This window comes from Sapajus apella, unplaced genomic scaffold, assembly GCF_009761245.1.
Source record: "Sapajus apella isolate SASKATOON/1434 unplaced genomic scaffold, GSC_monkey_1.0 scaffold86, whole genome shotgun sequence".
In the NCBI taxonomy this organism is placed as follows: Eukaryota; Metazoa; Chordata; class Mammalia; order Primates; family Cebidae; genus Sapajus; species Sapajus apella.
Window position 1 is genome coordinate 2000863 of NW_022437026.1, and position 22895 is coordinate 2023757.

General features: G+C 41.5%; 1 protein-coding gene across 29 annotated transcripts in view; it reads left to right on the forward strand.

Annotated features, from left to right (window-relative positions):
- Nucleotides 1-14674: 14674 nt before the first annotated feature.
- Nucleotides 14675-22895, forward strand: part of WNK1 (WNK lysine deficient protein kinase 1) — a 146724-nt gene continuing 138503 nt past the window's right edge. For 28 of the 29 annotated variants that reach the window (XM_032254419.1, XM_032254433.1, XM_032254422.1 and 25 more), the window contains exon 1: nt 14675-16443. In XM_032254419.1, the coding sequence (XP_032110310.1) occupies nt 15685-16443 (759 nt within the window). In that variant the 5' untranslated portion in view covers nt 14675-15684. The remainder of the gene's footprint in view (nt 16444-22895) is intronic. The other variant, XM_032254441.1, reaches the window with a different exon arrangement.

Here is a 22895-nt window from a genome sequence, read left to right on the forward strand (position 1 = left end):
CGTAATATCTAAATGGATCTGTTGACCTTTAAAATGGAGCTTGGCTCTCGTATCCATTTGTCACAATTTCCTACTTATTTCCTTCCCCACCTTTTCCCCATTGTCAACTCTTGTTATTCTCAGTGGTCACGGAAAAAAAAATCTTACTTTGAAGGCCTTAATGTGATCAAAAACAACACAGACTGGCAGGTCATCTCTCCGTCTTACTGGAATATTTCTAACTGGACTAATTCCAGGGCCTCTAAACAGTAAGAATGAAAAGCCTCTAACACAAAGTTCCTTAAGAAATTCATTTTGGTCTTCCTCTCACTCCTCACCACAATGCTCTAGTGATTATATTCAGTCCAATTATGTATGTTCTACATGTAATTAAAATGTACTAAGATTATCAGATTGCATAAGCTTTGAAATGGTCTTATAAAACAAAGTATCATTAAATATCAAAGTATCGGAGTGAAGAGAGAAACTAAATTTTGAAAAGGAGGAACAAATGTAAGATTGAGCTAGAGGAGATTGAATGAATGGGTTAGTCAAGCTGGGATGGAGAAGTAATGAATATGAAGCCCTATATCTTATAGTTAGTATTTAAATAATAATAGTAATAATTTTTAAAACCTTTTTTGTTTTGTTTTGTTTTTTGTTTTGAGATGGAGTCTAGCTCTGTTGCCTAGGCTGGAGCACAGTGGCACAATCTCGACTCACTGCTATTTCCACCTCCCAGGTTCAGGGTTCAAGTGACCCTCTTCCCTCGGCCTCCTGAGTAACTGTGACTACAGGCGTGCACAACCACGTAGGCTTATTTTGTATTTTTAGTAGAGATGGGGTGCCACCATGTTGGCCTGGCTGGTCTCCAATTCCTGGCCTCAAATGATCCACCCATCTCAGCCTCCCAAAGTTCTGGGATTACAGACGTGAGCCACTGTGCCTGGCCGAGAAAGGTTTTTTAAAATTGTGGCTGGATGTGGTGGCTCACGCCTGAAATTCCAGCACTTTGGGAGGCTGAGGTGGGTAGATCACAAGATCAGGAGTTCAAGACCAGCCTGGCCAATATGATGAAACCCTGTCTCTACTAAAAATAAAAAATTAGCCAGGCATGGTGGTGGGTGCCTGTATTCCCAGCTACTCGGGAGGCTGAGGCAGGAGAATCACGGGAACCCAGGAGGCAGAGGTTGCAGTGAGCCGAGACCATGCAGTTGCACTCCAGCCTGGGCAATAGAGCGACACTCTGTCTCAAAAAAAAAAAAAAAGTCTTTCTCAAAGGAGGTCTGTTGCTGTGCCAGGTCTGAGGACAAGGGAAGGAGGTCTCTGTGACAGTCAGTTCCTATTTCTGCCTTATCTCTATCTATACTGCATATAACTTCCATTTACACACCTGGGGATAAAGACAGATCTTCAAAATGCATCATATTTATAATAGTGAAATATTAGTAACAACTTAAAAGTCCCCAAGTAGGGTAGTGTTTAAGTTTTGAGGCTTGGCACAGTGGCTCATGCCTGTAATCCCAACACTTTGGGAGGACAAGGCAGGAGGGTCATTTGAGCCCAGGAGTTCAAGACCACCCTGGGTAACATGTGAGACCCTGTCTCTACAGAAAAAAAAAAAAAAAAAATTAGTCAGGTGTGCTGGTGCATGCCTGTAGTCCGAGCTACAAGCAGGCTAAGGTGGAAGGACCCCATGAGCCCGGGAGGTCAAGGCTGCAGTGGGCCATGATTGTGCCACTGCACTCCAGCCTGGGTGATAGAATGAGACTCTGTCTCAGAAAAAAATAAAAAAGAAATATGTTTGGCTCAGCCATATGATGGAAGACTATGCTACAATTTAAAATATTATAATTTAAAACTTAGTAAAATGAAATTATATTGTTAGATAAAAATCATAAGACAATAACATACAGTAAAAAAGAAGAAACATACACCCATACATAAAAGCATAGAAAAAATATTGAAATGAAATATATTAAATGTTAACGAGGTTTTCTCTCTGTGGTAGGAATTATGAGTACTTTTTTTTCTTGAAGACAGAGTCTTGCTCTGTTGCCCAGGCTGGAGTGCAGTGGCTCGATCTCAGCTCACTGCAACCTCCGCCTCCCAGGTTCAAGTGATTCTGCTCAGCCTCCTGAGTAGATGGGATTACAGGTGCATGCCACCACACCCAGCTAATTTTTGTATTTTTAGTAGAGACAGGGTTTCACCACCATGTTGGCCAGGATGTTCTTGATCTCTTGACCTTGTGATCTGCTTACCTTGGCCTCCCAAAGTGCTGAGATTTCAGGCATGAGCTACCACACCCGGCCTTATTCTTATTTTTCAAATTTTCTAAAAAGAACATCTATTATTGCTGGAATGAAAAAGTAATGAAAGTTACTTTTAAAAAGAGTACAATACATAAAAAGTGAAATATCATGATTTTCTGGCCTTTGAAGAGACAATGTAATTTTTAAAAGTATGTCTTTGGCAGGGGACAGTGGCTCACGCCTGTAATCCCAGCACTTTGGGAGACCGAGGCAGGAGGATCACCTGAGGTTGGGATTTCGAGACGAGCCTGACCAACATGGAGAAACCTGTCTCTACTAAAAATACAAAAATTAGCTGGGCATGGTGGTGTGTACCTGTAATCCCAGCTACTTGGGAGGCTGAGTTAGGAGAAACGCTTTAACCCGGGAGATGGAGGTTGCAATGAGCCGAGATCGCACCGTTGCGATCTCTAGCCTAGCCTACAAGAGCGAAACTCTGTTTTGAAAAAAATAAATAAATAAAATAAAATTTTTTAAAAGTATGTCTTTTACTGTTATGATGAACACATTTCATTAAAAAACCTAGTTGGGGCCTGGCATGCTGGCTCATGCTTGTAATCCTAGCACTTTGGGAGGCCAAGGCAGGCAGATCACGAGGTCAGGAGTTTGAAATCAGCCTGGCCAACATGGTGAAACCCCATCTCCATTAAAAACACAAAAATTAGCCAGGCGTGGTGGCATGCATCTGTAATCCCAGCTACTCAGGAAGCTAAGGCAGGAGAATCACTTGAACCCAGGAGGCGGAGGTTGCAGTGAGGCCAAGATCGTGCCACTGCACTCCAACCTGGGCGACAGAGTGAGACTGCATCTCAAAACATAAATAAATAAATAACCTAGTGTGTTGTGTGTGTAAGTGTACATAAATGTATGTGAGAGTGGACTTGGATATACAAAATCAAATTTAACATTTTAAGTCAATCACGTAGTTAATCAACATTTGCTGTGCCCAAGGCTTTCTCAGAGAGGACACAAGTAAATGTGAGAAATAGACCTTATTCTCAGCTGGCTTACATCTGATTGTGGAAGTATGTAGAAATGTTAACAATGATCCTCCTGGTTAGCTGATAAGTTTTTCAACAAGCTGCTACACAGATTTTCATTCATGGAACTACATGATCAGAAGATGCTTCTTGAGAGGATTTGTATACTTGAAAGCCTCTTAAGAAATCTGTTTTGGAATGTCATCTATCTTTAGGTGATATCCATGTATTACAGATATCTACAGAGGTAAGATGTCTTTTCCATTTCAAAAATTGAATCAGAATTGATTTGGAAATAAGAGTTAAGTCTTTACATTTCTCTTTGGGGCAGTGTTCAGCCTTTTAGGCTTCCTTCTAATTACTACCTGTGGACAAAGACAGATTGACAGACTTTATTTTTCTAATCAAGGCCTAGCCCTGGTGTCCTGATTCTTTTTGGAAGGCAAGCCAACACTTCAACCTGTCTTAGCTTGTTATAGACAGAGACAAGTGATAAGATCCCCCAGTCCTATTCTGTCATAAGGTAATACCTCTGTCAAAGCTCCGTGGTGAGGGCTGTAGAGATGTATAGATAGAGAGCTGCAATCAGTCTGTCAGCTGACAGGATCTCATGTGAGAAGCTACTCCCTCCCTGTACTAAGCTATGAGGCCACACTACCTTGTTTTTCTCTAGGGACCCCCCACATTCATATCTAGTTTCCTTGTACACATGCATATCCATAGCCTGGCCCCTTTATCATCATGACTATAATTATTGCTTAGTACCCTATTGAAGAGTGAAAATTGCATAGCATACAAGATGTGAAATTCAACATGCTGCTTCTTCAGAGGGAACCTCATCTAGACATGCATGCAAAAGACATTTCAGAGTATTTGAGGAAGAGTGGGGGAGGGAAAACACTAATTCAAACTGAATTAGTATTTTTTTTTTTTTTTTGAGACAGAGTCTCATTCTGTTGTCAGGCTGGAGTGCAGGGGTACGATCTCAGCTCACTGCAACCTCTGCCTCCCGGGTTCAAGTGATTCTCCTGCCTTAGCTTCCTGAGTAGCTGGGATTACAGATGCATACCACCATGCCTGGCTAATTTTTGTATTTTTAGTAGAGATGGGGTTTCACCATGTTTGCCAGGATGGTCTCCATCTCTTGACCTCATGATCTGCCCACTTTGGCCTCCCAAAGTGCTGGGATTCCAGGTGTGAGCCACTGCGCCCAGCCCATTTTTAAATTTTTACCCATAAAGTTTATGTTGACTTTTCAGGTATGTTTCATATCTCTTGGGTATTGACACAAATAGTTTGCAAGCAGAATAGGATGCTTTGTAGAGTATATTATGTTTCAATAATTTTGGCAGAACTAAATGTCATTAAACAAATCTGATTTCTTGAATAATAATTTATATGCAATAAAAAATTGCCCCTTTAAAGTATAGTCAGGGCCAGGTGCAGTGGCTCACACCTGTAATCTCAGCACTTTGGAAAGCCAAGGTGGGATGATCACCTGAGGCCAGGAGTTCAAGACTAGCCTAGATAACATAGCAAGATCCCGTCTCTAGTAAAAAAAAAAAAAAAAAAAAAAAAAAAAGCTGGGCATTGTGTGTGCACCTGTAGTCCCAGCTACTCAGGAGGCTGAGGCCTGAGGATCCCTTGAGCCCAGGAGTTTGAGGCTGTAGTGAGCTATGATTGTGCCACAGCACTCTAGACTGGGCAACAGAGCAAGACCCTGTCTTAGGAAGTATAATCACTCACTTAATGAGTTTTGAATGAATACAGTTATGTAACCATCACCAAAATTAAGACAGAAAACATTCTCATCACTCAAAAAGTTTTCTGTGCTCCTTTGCAGTTCACTTCCTCCCCTCTAACCCCAGAACTGATCGTTCTGCCACCACAGTTTTGCATTTTCTAGATGGCCATGTACATGAAATCAGTAGACTTCTGAGTCTGGCTTCTTTCATTTAGCATAACATTTTTGAGAGTTATCCATAGGATTTTACATACCATTTGTTTCTTTTTATTGCTGAGTAGCATTCCATCATAAGGACACATCACAATTTACTTGCCTATTCACCAGCTGATAAATATTTTGTTTGTTTCTAGTTTTTGGCTATCATGAGTAAAATTGTTATGAAATTTTCCATGCAAGTCTTCGTGTGGACATAAGTTTCCATTTCTCATGGGTAAATATCTAGCAGTGGAATTGCTGGATCATATGCTAAGTGTATATTCAACTTTAATTATTACAGAGTCAAACTATTTCCCAAACTGGCTGAACCACTGTACTCCCAGTAGCAATGTATGAGAAGCTAGATGCTCTACATCCTCTCCAACCATTTTTAATTTTAGTCATTTAGTGGGTACGTGGTGATATTTCGTGGTAGTTTTAATTTTCACTCCCTTAATGACTAATGATGTACATCTTTTCATGTGCCTATTGGTCATTCATTTACATCGTTTGGTGAAGAATCTGTTCAAATCTTTTGCATATATTTTTTTTTTTTACTGTACTATTATCTTAAGGTTGAATTGTAAGAGTTTCCTATATATTCTGTTTACAAATATTTTTTCAGATATTTGTTTTGCAATATTGACTACCAGTCTGTGGCCCTTTCATTTTTGTAACATCATCTTTAAAGAACAAAAATTTCTGGCTGGCTGGGTGGTTCACGCCTGTAATCCTAGAACTTTGGGAGGCTGAGGCGAAGGGTCCCTTGAGCCCAGGAGTTTGAGACCAGCCTGGGTTGCACAGGAAGATCTTGTCTCTATTCTATAAAAAACAAACAAAACAAACAAAAAGAACAAAAATTTCTAATTTTGATGAAGTCCAGTTTAACAATTTTTTCTTTTATGGTTTGTGCTTTTTGTGTCCTAAAAATTCTTTTATTTTTATTTTCTGTAGAGACAGGGTCTTGCTATGTTGCCCAAGCTGGTCTTGAACTCCTGGTCTCAAGTAATCTTCCCACGTTCCTAAAGTGTTGGGATCACAGATGTGAGCCACTGCAGCCGGCCCTAAAAATTCTTTGCTTAGACAGGGCATGGTGGCTCACACCCGGAATCCCAGCACTTTGGGAGGCCAAGGCAGGCAGATCCCAGGATGAAGAGATCAAGAACATCCTGGCCAAAATGGTGAAACCCCACCTCTGCTCAAAATACAAAAATTAGCTTGGTGTGGTGGCATGCCCTGTAGTCCCGGCTACTTGGGAGACTGAGGCAGAAGAATCACTTGAACCTGGAAGGCAGAGGTTGCAGTAAATCGAGGTCACACCACTGCACTCTAGCCTGGAGACAGAGGGAGATTCCATTTCAAAAATAATAAATAAATAATTTATTTGCTTAACCTGGAGTCACAAATATTTTCTCCATGTTTTCTTCTAGAATTGTTATAGTTTTAACCCTTATTTAGAATTGAAATGTCTTCCCGAGGAATTGACCACTTCGTAATTATGAGAGAGCCCTTTCTATCTCTGTTAATAGTCCTTGCTTTGTATTAATATAGCTACTCTTCTTTTGGTGGGCGTTTTCTCGGTATATATATTTTTCAGCCTTTTACTTTTAACCTGTGTCTTAATCTTTAAAGGTTTTTTTTGTAGGCAGCATGTAGTATGGTGTTTTTTCTTTTTTTTTTTCTTTTTTTTTTTTTTTTTTGAGACGGAGTTTCACTCATGTTACCCAGGCTGGAGTGCAATGGCGCCATCTTGGCTCACCGCAACCTCCGCCTCCTGGGTTTAGGAAATTCTCCTGCCTCAGCCTCCTGAGTAGCTGGGATTACAGGCATGCACCACCATGCCCAGCTAATTTTTTGTATTTTTAGTAGAGACGGGGTTTCACCATGTTGACCAGGATGGTCTCGATCTCTTGACCTCGTGATCCACCCGCCTCGGCCTCCCAAAGTGCTGGGATTACAGGCTTGAGCCACCGCGCCCGGCCTGGTGTTGTTTTTTATCCAATCTCTTAATGTCTTCCTTTGAGTTGCAGAGTTTAAAAGAGTTTAAACCATTTACATTTAATTTTAACATAATTGTCAGTGTGGTTGAACTGAAATCCCCTTGTTGATCTATTTTCTAGTCGTTTCATTCGTTCTCTTTTTGTTCTTTTTCTGCCTTCTTCTGAATTATTTAAGTATTTTTTAATGATTCAGTTTTATCCTGTATTTGATAATTTTAGTAATTGCTTCAGTGTTTCCAATATGTAACTTGAACTTATTATAGCTTACCTTTAAATAATTTTATGCCATTTCATATATAGTTTAAGACCCTAATAACATTATTCTTCCAGTTCCTCCTCCTGCCCCTTATGCTATAACCCTTATACATTTACTTCTATATATACTAGTATTTTTTCAAATTTATTTACTTAAATAATTTTTTTTTGGCCAGGCACCATGGCTCATGCCTATAATCCCAGCACTTTGGGAGGCCAAGGCAGGTGGATCACGAGGTCAGGAGTTGGAACCAGCCTGGCCAACATGGTGAAACCCCATTACTAAAGATACAAAAAAAAAAAAAAAAATTAGCCTGGTGTGGTGGCACATGTCTGTAATCCCATCTACTCCAAAGGCTGAGGCAGAAGAATCGCTAGAACCCAATTGGCAGAGGTTGCAGTGAGCCAAGATGGCACCATTGCATGTCAGCCTGGGTGACAGGGCAAGACTCTGTCTCAGGCTGGTATCAAACTCCTGGCCTCAAGTGATTCTCCCACCTCGGCCTCCCAAAGTGTTAGGATTATAGGCATGAGCCAGTATGTCCTGCTTACTTCTTCATATATTATAATGCATATCGTACCTTGTTATTACGTTTACTTGAAACCATCATTTACCTTTTAACATGACTAATAAAGTGCCTTTTATGTTTTCTTTTTTATTTTTGGCTTTTTATATTTTCTAACATATATTTTTTTTCTGGTATTTTCATTCCTTGTTTAAATCTTAATTCACTAATCCTTTTATGAATATACTAATACTTTCCTTAAAAAAATTCTTGCAATGCAGGTCTGATTGCAATGAATTCTCTCACCAAAAAATATGCCTAGGTTGGATGAGCAGTAGAGGTGAAACAGTCCAACAGGTGTACTGTGTAAAAGCTTTGTAGGTGATTCTGATAAACCTTTTCCTGTGACAGCATGTTAAAGCCTGGGGCATTTTAAAAATATTTTCCCCTATGTTCTTTCCAGATAATGTGAAATTACACTAAGTAATGTCATATGGTGAAATACTATGCAGCTATTAAAGAACGATATTTCCGGAGAGTATGTAATGACATTGGAAAAGCTGATGACATAATTATAAACGTTTTTATCTGTCTGGAAAGAAATATGCCTACATATTAAAGGTTGCTATTTATGGTTAGGTAGGTTTTCTGGTAATTTTCACTTTCTTCTATATTTTATTCTGTAACGTTCAAATTATCTGCAATGAGTGAGAATGTATTAAGAAATTCACAAAACAAAGATATGAGTATTCAGCCAGGCACAGTGGCTCATGTCTGGCTAACATGGTGAAACCCCAACTCTACTAAAAATATAAAAACTGAGCCAGGCATGGTAGTGTGTGCCAGTAGTCCCAGCTTCTTGGGAGGCAGAGGCAGGAGAATCACTTGAAACTGGGAGGCAGAAATTGCAGTGAACCAAGATTGCACCACTGCACTCCAGCCTGGGCGACAGAGCTAGACTCTGTCTCAGAAAAAAAAAAAAAAAAAAAGATATGAGTATTTCCCAGAAGTAATCCCCATTTTCATTTTGGTGTGTACTACCTAGATTTTTTTCGGCATGCCTTTAAATACACATAGAAACATAACTTCCCCCCGCCCCGCCCCGAGAAGGCGTCTCACTCTGTCGCCAGGGTAGAGTGCAGTGGCGCAATCTCAGCTCACTACAACCTCTGCCTCCCGGGTTCAAGCGATTCTCCTGCCTCAGCTTCCCAAGTAGCTGGGACTACAGATGCGCACCACCACGCCCAGCTAATTTTTTATATTTTGAGTAGAGACGGGGTTTCACCATGTTGGCCAGGATGATCTCCATCTCTTGACCTCATGATCCGCCTGCCTCGGCCTCCCAAAGTGCTAGGATTTACAGGTGTGAGCCACCGCTCCCAGCCAAAATATAATTAAAAAAAAAATACAATATATGATCCAGTGCATATTATCCTGAAACTTGAGCGTTTCACTTAATAGTTATGGCACCACATATATAATTACTTCCCTTTTTCCTACTGTTGCATGGTGCCGGAAAATTGGATATACCATAGTTTACTTAACTATTTTCTTATTGATGGACATGAAGATCATTTGGATTTTTTGTTACAGATAAAGCCATAGTGAATGGCTTTAGCCATAGCTTTTTCATTTTGTTTTTGTGTTTTAGAGACAGGGTCTTGCTCTGTCACTCAGATTAGAATGCAGTGGTGTGATCATAGCTCACTGCAGCCTCGATCTCCTGGGCTCAAGTAATCGCCACGTTAACCTTCCAGGTAGCAAGGACTACAAGCACATACCACCACACCTGGCAATAGAGAATATTTTTATAGCTATTTCTTAGGAAACATGTGCAAGTATTTCTCCAAGGTAGGTACCAAAAAGAAAGAAAAAGGTGATGCACATTGTACATTTTAATAATTGCTAACAAATTGCCCTCAAAAAAGGTTGTACTAAATTACAGTATTATTAACAGCATGTTTCCCCACAACCTTGCTAACACTTGATATTATGAATCCTTAAAATTTTTTGCAAATTGCCATGATGGTGACACTGAAAGGCTCAATTTAGATCAGGCATGGTGACTCACACCTGTAATTCTAGCACTTTGAGAGGCTAAAATGGGAGAATTGTTTGAGTCCAGGGAGTTCAGATCAGCCTAGGTAACATAGTGAGACTTCATTTCTACAAAAAATTTAAAAATTAGCTAGACATGGTGGTGCACATTTGTGGTCTTGCTACCTGGCAGGGTTGAGCCCAGAAGTCTGAGGCTTTGGTGAGCTGTGATTGCACCACTACACTCCAGCCTGGACAACAGAGTGAGACCCTGTCTCAAAAAAAGAGAATCTTTCAATTTTATGACAGAAAATATTATATTTTAATCTGCATTTTGCTAGTTACTGAGTTTCAGCATTTTTTATGTTTCTTTTTGTTATTTGCATTTATGCTTTATTTTTTCTTTTTTGAGTCAGAGTCTTGCTCTGTCAACCAGGCTAGAGTGCAGCCGTGCAATCTTGTCTCCCAGGGTTCAAGCCATTCTCATGCCTCAGCCTCCCGGGTAGCTGGGACTACAGGTGTGCGCCACCATGCCTGCCTAATTTTTGTACTTTTTGTAGAGACGGAGTTTCACCATGTTGGCCAGGTTGGTCTTGAGCTCCTGACTGCAAGTGATCCTCCCACTTAGGCCTTCCAAAGTAATGGAATTAAAGGTATGAGCCACCATGGTATTTAATGCTTTCTAAATTATCTTTTCATATTCTCCTTTTTCTATACAGTGGTTTTCCTTTTTCTCAGTGATTGAAGATTTTTTTTTTCCATATCTTTTGGATATTAGTCTATTGTTATACAGTTTCCAGAGTTTTTCTGGTAGCTTGTCACTTGTGTTATGTTGAATAGATTATCAATTTTGATATTGTCAAATATTTTTTCTTTGTGGCTCTTAGATTGTTCTTTGAAGCCCTTTAGTACCCTATGTTCTCCTATATTTAAAAAATTCTTTAGAGACATTTTTTAAAAAGTTTAGTTCTTCGATCTTTATGGAAATCTAATTTTGTGAACAGTCTGAGGTAAACACTGACCTAATTTGTTTTTCAAATGAATAACTAATTGTCGAAGCACTATTTATTATTTTGCACCACTGACTTCAAATGCCATTTTCCTTATATATAAAATTTCCATACATGTGTAAGACTGTTTCTGCATTCTCTCTTCTGTTCTATTGCCTACGTTTATCTCAATGCCATACAGATGTAATTTTATGGTTTTATATTTTGATACAGGAAAAATCCCACTTTATTTCATTTATAATATAAAGTTTTTAAAAAACCTATTCATTATTTAGCTGCCTGATTGTCATGACCTACTTCCATACAACAGATTTCCAGATGACAAAGAGGTAAAATAAACATTACCCATAAAACAAAGGAGCATGGGAAAATGAGGGAAAGGAGACAAAAAAAAGAGAAATGCCCTTAAGATGGGATAATTTTTCACCTACATTTCAAGAAGCAATTCTGTGTATTAATATTATGCCATATTCAAAGTAAGGTAGATTTTGCATGTTCAGGATATTTCAGCCACTGTCTAAATCAAAGATGTCTCTAACTTTCATTGCTAGTTACCAATGACAGAAACCAAGTAAACAAAAAATGTGAATGGATGGCAATAGAAGGAAACATGAATCGGCCAGGTGTGGTGGCTCACGCCTGTAATCCAAGCACTTTGCACGCCAAGGCAGGCGGATCACCTGAGGTCGAGAGTTCAAGAACAGCCTGACCAACATGGTGAAACCCCGTCTTAAAAAAAAGAAGGAAACATGAGTCAATCAATGTGAGAACATGAACAAGAACTAGAGAAAATAGAGAGCAGAGAGAATAACATACTTGTATTCTTCTTGTGAAGCCAGATGTCAGGAAGTCAAACCTCTGAGCTTAGTGCATTTATTGTATCCTGGGTTCTTTGTTATCTCTGTTTGCAGTCACTTGATGTTTTATATGGAATATAGAGAAGTTGATACTTTACTCAATAATCAAAATGACAGAGAAAGGAAAAGTACTATTAGGAATTATAGTAATGAGTAGCAGAAAATATCACTTACTTGGAGGTAGGTTAGTAAGCATTAAAAAGAACTGAGTGAGCTGGGAACAAGCCACTGTACTCCAGCCTGGGCGACAGAGTGAGACTCTGTCTCAAAAAAAAAAAAAAAAAAAAAAAAAGAACTGAACAAAAAAAGTGGTTAGTAAAACATGCGCACTAAACAACATAATCTTGACATCTAATCATTGTACATAATAAGATTATGTTCAACTTAAAATCGTATCTATTTTCATTGTAAACCTAACATTAGAGTGCAAAAACCTGTCTCCTAGGCAAGTGTGGTTTTAAGTCAACAGTTAATTAAATTATTTGCAATGAATTTAGTCGTTCCTGGTTGAAAAGACATGTTGATAGGGGCATGGTGATTATCAAGGACTTGTGTCCAATGCAGTGTGGCCAAAGTTTCAAGGCTTAGTAAACATGAACAGGCAATAACGAAATTCTTTAATAATCACTCATACAAAAATATCCTAATTTTTTTATGGTGCCAAAAGGAAACATTGTGATTTACTTATCTCCTTTTAACTTGCCAGTTTGTAATTAGCTGCATTGTGTTTAAAAGTAGTCTATTTTTCCTAGGGAAGCAACAATTGGGCAAGTTTTAAGAAATGTCCTCAAGAAGTAACATAAAAATGTATTTTACATTAAGTTTACCATTAGAAACACACTCTTAATTCCATTTACCATAATAGGATTATTTACCATCACCAATAGCAAACAAATGAAAGATACTTTTTTTCTTTTGAGATGGAGTTTCACTTTTGTTGCCCAGGCTGGCGTGCAATGGCACGATCTTGGCTCACCGCAACCTCCGCCTCCTGGGTTCAAGCAGTTCTCCTGCCTCAGCCTCCCAAGTAGCTGGGATTACAGGCATGTGCCACCTTGCCTGGCTAATTTTGTATTTAGCCCTAGAGAAGCCAGGGGTTTCTCCATGTTGGTCAGGCTGGTCTCGAACTTCCAACCTCTAGTGATCCGCCCGCCTCAGCCTCTCAAAGTGCTGGCATGAGGCACCGCGCCCGGCCGAAATACACATTTTCTAAAGCAACAGAACACTTATATTTTAGTACTCTAGTTGCCCCTACTGAACTGGCATTTTAAAATGTTCGTAACTTGTCAGCTTCATGAAACCTAACAACCATAGGCTGAAAACATTTTTGTAAACTTGAAAGAGTAGCTTGTGATAACAAAAAAAAAAAGAAAAATAGCATTAACCATTTTACATATCAGATGAATTAACATGAACTGTACGGCAAGACTTCTGTAGGTGGAGCTCATCCGCTAAATGTGCTAAGGGACCTCCTGCCAACTTCCTTGCTAGCTGCTCGCTCGCAGCGTGGTCCTCGGCTGGGTGGCGCGCTTCCGAGCTCGTACCAAAGCGGGCGCTGAGAAGAGGCGGCCGCGTCCGAACGCTCTGATGCGGTTGCGCACGTTTTCAGCGCTTCCCGCTCTTCACCGGTTGGACTGAGGTTTTTAAACTGCCATCTGCTCCAGAGTCCGGCTTCCTACTCAGGCTGGTGCCCCCTGGTGCTCATCCTCTCCACTTCTTGAGTAGTCGAGAGGAGCACAGGGGTCCAGGGGAGACAAGGATGCTTTCAAGAAAAACATTCTATGGTGGCAAGCCGCTGGATCCACACTTCCCGGGCCCAGAGCCTTGGTAGCTCTAGAGAAAGAGAAGGTGTTGTTTCACGAAGCCACCAAGCAGAAGAAAGGTGGAAAATAAGTTTCAACCAATTACAAAGGCAGAAGTCAGCCCAGCCCCATCAAGTGTGTGGTCAAAGACCCACAGATCCGTAAAGATAAGGATAAGGTCTACGGATCTGTGGGTCTTGAATCCACCCCTTCTCTGCCCCACCTTTATTAATTTATCAGGCAAAGCAAAGGTAGAGTTCACTAGGATCCCTGGTTTCAGCAAGGCAGTCCATCTTTGCGAGCCAGAATATCCATCTGGGGCTAGAGCTGAGACTGTAGCCTTAATTGTTGAGGGGAGGAGGATGGAAGATAATCTTCCCTGTCTTTTCCTCCAATCCATTTAATCAATATTAATCTCATGCACAATCTTCACAAAGTTTCTTTTCCCCTCCTCCGACTCTGAGCTCAGGCTCTGGTTATCTTGCTTTGCCCTTCCCCTCCACCCCACAGCCTTACAGTCACTCAACACTACTGCGACTCTCTCCATTAAAGATGAACAACAGATCATTTTTCATTGCATGGCAACCCTAAGAACTCTCTCGCTTAGCAGAGCATGATGGGAGTCTTTCCTCCCCATCTCTCCCGCTTTCCCTTCTTCTTTTTTTTTTTCCCCCTTCCTTTACTTCTTCCACAATTAATCCCCAAATAGTGATTTTCCTAAGCTCGCGCGGATTTCGGGATGAGGTAGAGCGACCCGCGACGACGCTCCCATCAGCCTTTCAGAAGGGACGGTTTCCAAAGAAAACTACAACTCCCACGAGGTTACAGCAACCGCAAGGTATCACGGAAGCCGTAGGCACTTTTCTCCCAGGTCCAGTTCATCCTCCTAACCCGTAAACTATAAGTCCCAGAGTGCCTCGGGGCTGGCACGCCGGCGCAAGAGCCCCGAAGCGAGGTTGGGGGTGGGGCTGCCCCGGGCGGCAGGGGGCGGGATCCGAGCGGGCTGTGTGGAGGCTTCAGACTCCCGGCGCCATTTAGCGCGGAGAGTTTCTCAGCGGACGGGGCTTCTCTTTTGGCCACTCAGCACCCCCATCTTCGGTGACAGAAGGCGCCTGGTGGGGGTGACTGCTGTTTTTTCTCCCTATCCCCCCCTCACCCAGTCCTCTCGGTCTCCTCTCCTCTCCTCTTCAAGTCCTCCTCAGAGAAGCAGCGGAGCTCGGGCCCCGCGGTGAGCGGCCCTCCCCTCCCCACCGTTCCCTCCTCCGTCAGCCCCCGGCACCGGCCCGGGAGGAGACGGGTTTGCCAGGCCTGGGGCGGGCGGGGAGGCCTCGGGGAAGGGAGGGCCCGCTCCTCAGGCGCCTAGGTTCCGTGGCTCCGGCCCTTCGCCTCTGGGCGATGGGAGACCTGTGAGGCCTGTCCCCATCTCTGGGGGCGCGTGTGGGAGGAGGCGGCCGCCCGAGTGACCCGGAGCCGGGCCGCGGCCTTCTCTCGCCGGCTTCGGCCCCTCCCACTCCTCTGCCCCGGGGCTGCCACCGCCCGGGCGTCGGAGCTGGTCCAGTGCTCGCGGTGCCGCCGCCCTCTGGGCCTAGCCCGCGCAGCTCGGCGAGCGTGGCGGTGGGAGCCGCGTCCGCCGCATCCGCCTCGACTCGGTGCCGGCCCTTGGCCCTCCCCTCATGACTGCGGCGCCTCTGCTGCCACCGCCCGCCCGGCCGCCGCTCGCCGCAGGATGGATGCGGACCGTGCGGCGCTAACCCCCGTGGCTCTGCTCCCGAATCGCCCGCCTTCGAGTCCTGCTTCTGAGCTGCAGCAGCCGCCGCAGCTGGGCCCAGCGGCCCGCCTCTCCCTCAGGGCGGCTTGTCAGTGCTGAGTGAGGCGTCGTCCGGCTCGGCGCGAGCTCGCCCGGCCGCGGTGCCCTGCAGACCTCTGCGCCGGCGGCTCGGCCCTCCGCTCCCTTTTCATTCACAAATCCGAGCCCGCTCGCCTCTCTCCGACGGACCGACCATGTCTGGCGGCGCCTCAGAGAAGCAGAGCAGCACTCCCAGTTCCCTGTTCCTCTCGCCGCCGGCTCCTACCCCTAAGAATGGCTCCAGCTCCGATTCCTCCGTGGGGGAGAAATTGGGGGCCGCGGCGGCCGACGCTGGGACCGGCAGGACCGAGGAGTACCGGCGCCGCCGCCACACTATGGACAAGGATAGCCGTGGGGCGGCCGCGACCACTACCACCACTGAGCACCGCTTCTTCCGCCGGAGTGTCATCTGCGACTCCAATGCCACTGCTTTGGAGCTGCCCGGCCTCCCTCTTTCCCTCCCCCAGCCCAGCGTCCCCGCGGTTGTCCCGCAGAGTGCTCCAGCAGAGCCCCACCGGGAGGAGACCTTGACTGCCACTGCTGCTTCCCAGGTAGCCCAGCAGCCTCCGGCCGCTGCCGCCCCTGGGGAACAGGCCGTCGCGGGCCCTGCCGCCTCGACTGCCCCCAGCAGTACCAGCAAAGACCGCCCAGTGTCCCAGCCTAGCCTTGTGGGGAGCAAAGAGGAGTCGCCGCCGGCGAGAAGTGGCAGCGGCGGCGGCAGTGCCAAGGAGCCGCAGGAGGAACGGAGCCAACAGCAGGATGATATCGAAGAGCTGGAGACCAAGGCCGTGGGAATGTCTAACGACGGCCGCTTTCTCAAGTTTGACATCGAAATCGGCAGAGGCTCCTTTAAGACGGTCTACAAAGGTCTGGACACTGAAACCACAGTGGAAGTCGCCTGGTGTGAACTGCAGGTAAAGCCCCACCTACTTCTTTATTTGACGATCCTTTGGATCCCAAATTGGGCTCGGTGAAGTCAGTTGGTCGAGTTCACGCTTCACTTAGCATTCTTTAACTGTGGGACTCCGAGTGGGAGAGGGAGGCCACCTTTTGATAAGGGTTGAAATTAGGAGAATGTGGAGCATGTGCCTAGGTGTTGGGGTAGGGTAAGAATTATTGGTAGCCAGAGGGATTTGCTACCGGGCAGGGGTGATGAAGGTCTTAGTACAAACGAATTGTCTCCCGCTTTAGTGTCTTGGCAGGAAACTTGGCATGAGTGGGGAAGTTGAAAGTACAGATGCTTCTGACTCTGTGCTTTTCAGTCTCATCAAGTGCTCTGCAGTGATGAGCTGCCTCTGTGTGTAGAAACGTGTTTCCATTTCTGAGATCAGGCTGTTCTTTTTAAATGAGAACGACCTTGTTCCTTTGGGTATGTCTTACTTGATGGTTGCACAAGCATTTAGTATAAAATGATTATGAAAAAAAGATTTTTCTCTCTCCTTTGGATAAATGCCTTGGCAATAATGACGTACAAATAAATGTTTGATATTGTTCTATCTAATGATGCTTAAGCCTTACAGTAGCAGCATTGTTCTGATATTGTTCATTAAACCAATGTGTTTCAGCCCATTCACTATACAGCTAATAGTACAGGAGCCCATGCAAAATTGTGTAAGTGCTTTGAGAGTTGTAATGTCATCATTGTTTTAATCTTATAAAATAATTTTAAGCTAAACTTTCCCAAGAGTTCGAAGGAGTCGCAATACTTCCTTTTTTTAACCTCTAGTGGTGTAAATAATGGTGTGTCATTCCGGTTGACTAGTACATTCTAGGTTTAAAAAGCTGAATTTGGGCTACTTGTTGCTTGACTTAGTGATGCAGCTTGCTTGAATGTTGTCCTCACTGGGTATAGGTGAACATAGGTTATTAGTAGGAGCAGAGTTACACTGAAGGAAAAAAAGCCACATTACGCATACATAAAAAATGTCATTATTGATATTAATCTTGCCGAGAATATAGACCAGCCTGATACAGGATATGAAAATAATTGAATGATCTTGGGACTTATTTTATCCATGAACTAATATGTTAACACTTAACCCTTTGAATGTCAGCTTCCAATTAACCAAGACCATATCAAATGTGAAAGGGAATTTAACACAGCATGTGGAAGTGAACTTAAAAACTAAGAAGTTCCTCTCTCTGTCTCTCTCTGCTTTCTCTCCTCTCAAAGAAAAAAAAAAAAAAAAACTAAGAAGTTCTTTACAGACAATCATTTCTTAACTTTCACTGATAGTTAATGATGTAGAACTTCTAAGATAGTGTGAAATTAAAACTACTCGTTAATTTTATAGTAGTTTAGAGTTGCAAAGGTGACTTTTTTTTTTTTTTAAAAAAAAACCTCATCAAACAAAAACTTTATTCATTTTGGTCAGTCATACTCAAACTTATGTCTGATTCCTTTTGGTTTACAGGCAGAAATTTACAGGTAGACACATTTCTTTCTTGTACTGTCAATGTCTATTGCTACTTATACTGGAATTTTATTCTTCCATTATAGTTTTGTATTTGAATAGGTGCTTTTTAACAATTTTTTTTCTTAACCGGTTCTTACTTTCTTAAGACCGGACCCAATTACTTGTTGAGCACTTTATGAATTAATTTTGTTAGTTTTAGTTATTTCACTTCTGAGATGTCTCAGAATGTGTGATGTATGTTTTCCCTTTATCACCTGAAATTTTCTTATACATTGTTATCTTAGAGCTGATAATACAGTAAAAAAAACATAATTGGTCTAATATCAGGATAAAAACTTTGTCTAAGCTTCTCCGGTTTTCTTAGAACTTGTAACTTTATGGATTTTTAATTCTCTATCTAGGCATGAGCATGACCAGACTAAAGAAAATCTCATATTGCATATTATTTTTGAGTCATTTCAGGATTTGGCTGTAGAACTAGATGAATTATTAAGTGGTACCTGGTTTAGAAACTGCCATGTCATTTGACTGTGGTTCTATAATTTTTTGTTTTGATTTTGAAAAGATTATCCTTTCTGAAGAATCCTTTATAGCAGTAGTAGTTAGGCAGTATTTTTGGTTTTTTGACTAGGACACCTGCACTACCTGCCTAATAAAGTATTCAATACATCAATGTTTGAACTTTTGTCTTTGGATCCAAATTAGAACAAGCCAAGGGATTACTAAAGCATTGGGAAGATAGAAACTTTTTCACTAAATGTATACTTTTAATATACATATATTTCTGTAGTAAGACAGGAGAATACTGTGTTATGTTGTTGAGTTAAACATCTTAGTATATTAAAATTGGAAGAAGAAATCTTAGGTTATCCTGCCCAGCTATTTATTTGACAAATAAGGAACGTGAAATCCTACAGCAGGTAAATAACTTGATTAGGTAGATGACGAACAAAAGCTAGTTAGGATCTAATAATTTGGGAGATGACAAAGCGTTTGTAGTCCCATAATGGCTAATCAGTAATTTCAAATAAAGCAATATTGTTTTGGTGTGGAAGTGGCCGTTAGATTTCTGGAGAAACCTGGTCCTATACCCAAGGCAAATTTCAGGCTTCTGTTTTGGGTATTGATTTTTATCACTTCAAATTGAGATATAAATAGGCTTTTGTGGATGGATGAATATGGTATACAAATTAACCTATTTTCTGTCAAGCTTGTTTTTTAGAGTCATGGTATGCTATGCATTGCTGTCTACTAAAACAAGCATCAATTTTTTTTTTTTGAGACAAAGTCTTGATCTGTCACCTGGCTGGAGTGCAGTGGCATGATCTTGGCTCACTGAAACCTCCACCTTCCGGGTTCAAGTTATTCTCCTGCCTCAGCCTCCTGAATAGCTAGGACTACAGGCATGTACCACCACGCCCAGCTAATTATAAGCATTAATTCTTAGTAAATAATGCTAGGTAACATTTTGATGCCACAGGATCTGCAGTAATTACCAAGATGTTTAAGATGCAAATTTACCTGGTTTTATTAAACAAATGGTGCACCTTAATTTTAATATTTGGTTGTCTTGGTCAGAAAATGTTACTGCTAGACTCTCCAGAGTTTATGTTGCTTTTCTAGGAAGGGATCTTGTTTTTCAGGAAATATAGCATAATTTGCTTTAAGAAAACATTGATGCACAGATTTAAGAATGATTTATTTTAAGTACCTTCCCCTCAAGTTGGCTCTGAAGAGTTCATAGGATACATTATATGTTGATGGGATTGTTTCCCCGTCTACCTGAAAAGAGAGGTCAAATCATATTTTTGTTGAAGCTCCAATATACTTAACTGCTTACTTTTCTCTGTCTTTTATTAAGACTATGTGTCATGAGTATATGACATTAATATTTTGTGAAAAGTTTAGCAGTGTTACAGAAATGAGATGTGGTTCTGTGATTAAGAAACAATAATTTATTTCTTTGCTATAGTTCTTGAAATATCTCATTGAACTGAATCTCTCCATTTGAATGTTGGTGATTTTTTCCCCTCTTTTAAATTTGTGCCACATTTCTTATTTTTTTAGGATGAGAATCAATGTAACTTGTCATCTCAGGGAATAGTTTTTGGAGTTTGTTCTTAAATCCTCAAAGTCACTGATTAGGAGTATTGGCAAATTTTTTTCTCTTTCCTTTTTTTCTGACCCATAGTAAAACAGTCTGAGAAGTAATCTAAAAACCTGGAAAGAGTTTGTTTTCATGTAAAACAAGCTAGGAATCTGTTGTTGCTTGGTGACAATTCATTTATTGACATTCAAATTCTGATGCAAGATTCTAGTCATTTAAAATTCATCTTACTCCAGCAGCAGCTTATCAAAGAATTAAAAAAAAAATAAAAAATATATAAAGATAGATAAATATAAATAAAAGTCATCTTAGTTCATCCCTGTGGAAAGAAACATTCAACTAAAACTGGGCTCTCCTTGTCAGAAATCATCCTAGACCTGTTACTTGGGTTTTCTGGTAGCTTTTAAATTTTTTAGGTAGAGCTGTAAAAGTAGCGACAGCAGCTATACTCAATTATAATTTCTGAAAATATTTAGCAGGCTATGAAATAATTCATAACAATTACAATTAGTACACCTTTGCTATACCAGTTATTTAAATTGTGTTGATAATTTAAATTACATATTTAGTAACTTGCATTTTATTTGAGTTTTTTCTTTTGTTTTAACATAAGACTAACCTGGTCTGCAGGTGAGACTTAGCATGACCTCAGTTTATGTTTGAAGAGGCCACTTTTCTGCCTTGTAACTTAGTAGTTAAGAACTAGATTGCCTGGACTCAAATCATGGTTCAGCTACATCATTGTGTCGCCTTGAGCAAGTTCAGTGCTACCAATTTCCTGTCTGTAAAATGGGTGTAAAAGAGTACCCACTTAATAGAGTTGTGCTGATTAAATGAATTAACATATATAAAACATGTAGGACAGGGCCTGCCACATAAATATTAACTATGATGATGCTGCATTTTTTTTAGGTTGTACTTTTGAGGGAATCTATGAAGATTTTGTTTGTTTATGTTTGAAAAATCATAAAGCAAAACTCTTATTAACTACTATTCTTAGAGGAGGAGGAGGAGGAATGCAGGTATTGATCTTTATGTTACTGGTGCTTTTAAATTCCTTAGCTTTACCTGGCCTTCACCTAACATTCTAATTTTGTGACCTGTCACCCAAATGCCACCTTTCTGACCTGCTTATTTTCAGAATCCGCTAAGATGCTTATCTCATTTTCTTTCTTTGCATGTATCTGGAAAGCATTTTTTCTTTTGGTGTGTCTCATATATAATTCTTACAGTATTTATTATATTAACATTGTTTATATACTTTATCTAATCCATTACTCTGGAAAGTTCACTATGGTATAATAGAATACTATATAATGAAAAAGAGCACCAAGGCGGAACTTGAGTTCTAGATTACCCAATTTTCTGATCTTGAGTAAGGAACTTAATCTATAATGTTGATTCATTAGCAACAAGTCTTACTGATTTAGGGTTGCTGAAGATCAACTGAAATACTATGTGAAGGTACTTTGAAAAATGTTAAGTGTTATGTATTTTTATTTTATTTATTTATTTTTTTGAGACGGAGTTTCACTCTTGTTACCCAGGCTGGAGTGCAATGGCGCGGTCTCGGCTCACCGCAACCTCCGCCTCCTGGGCTCAGGCAGTTCTCCTGTCTCAGCCTCCTGAGTAGCTGGGATTACAGGCACGCACCACCATGCCCAGCTAATTTTTTGTAGTTTTTTAGTAGAGACGGGGTTTCACCATGTTGACCAGGATGGTCTCGATCTCTTGACCTCGTGATCCACCCGCCTCGGCCTCCCAAAGTGCTGGGATTACAGGCTTGAGCCACCGCGCCCGGCCAAGTGTTATGTAAAATACAAGAAAAGGCACTTTAAATATTCATTTAGAAGGCTATACGTTGTCACCTGTTACAAATGGAACATGTAAACTTAGTTGGATTTTGGGAGCTTTTTGCTTTGTCAACTTAATTTCTCAAATCTTAAAAGGAGAGGTTTTCAGTTTGAAGAGTACTATCAGAAGCTCTTTATTTTTGTTTGGAGGAGGATTATGCCTTTGACAGGTAGCAGACTTAATTTTATATGAATAGAGAGACAGAGAGAGAGAGAGAGAGAGAGAGAGAGAGTGTGTGTGTGTGTGTGTGTGTGTGTGTGTGTGTGTGTGTGTGTGTTAGATGGGGTCTAGCTCTGTCGCTCAGGCTGGATTGCAGTGTCACGATCTCGGCTCACTGAAACCTCTGCCTCCTGGGTTCAAGCCATTCTCCTGCCTTAGCCTCTGGAGTAGCTGGGATTATAGGCACCCGCCACCATGCCCAACTGATTTTTGTATTTTCAGTAGAGATGAGGTTTCACCATGTTAGCCAAGCTGGTCTCAAATGCCTGACCAAGTGATCCATCTGCCTCTACCTCCCAAAATGCTGGGATTACAGGTGTAAGCCACCGCCTGGCTCCTCATGTATAGTTTAAATAATCTCTAAGTTACTTAAAATACTTAATACAATGTAAGTGCTTTGTAAATAGTTTTTATACTGTAGTGTTTTAAAACTTGTGTTGTTTTTTATTATTGTATTTTGTTATTGTTTTTCCCCCTCAGTATTTTCATCTGCAGTTGGTTGAATCCATGGATGCAGAACCTGTGTATACAGAACCTGAAGATTTTTTTTTGGAGACGGAGTCTTGCCCAGGCTGGAGTGCAGTGGCGGGATCTCAACTCACTGCAGCCTCCGCCTCCCGGGTTCAAGCAGTTCTGCCTCAGCCATCTGAGAAGCTGGGATTATAGGCGCCTGCCACTAATTGTTGTATTTTTAGTAGAGATGGGGTTTCACTCCTCGTTAGTATAGTGGCTAAATAGAAAACAAAAAGTAGAAAAAAAAAAAAAAAAA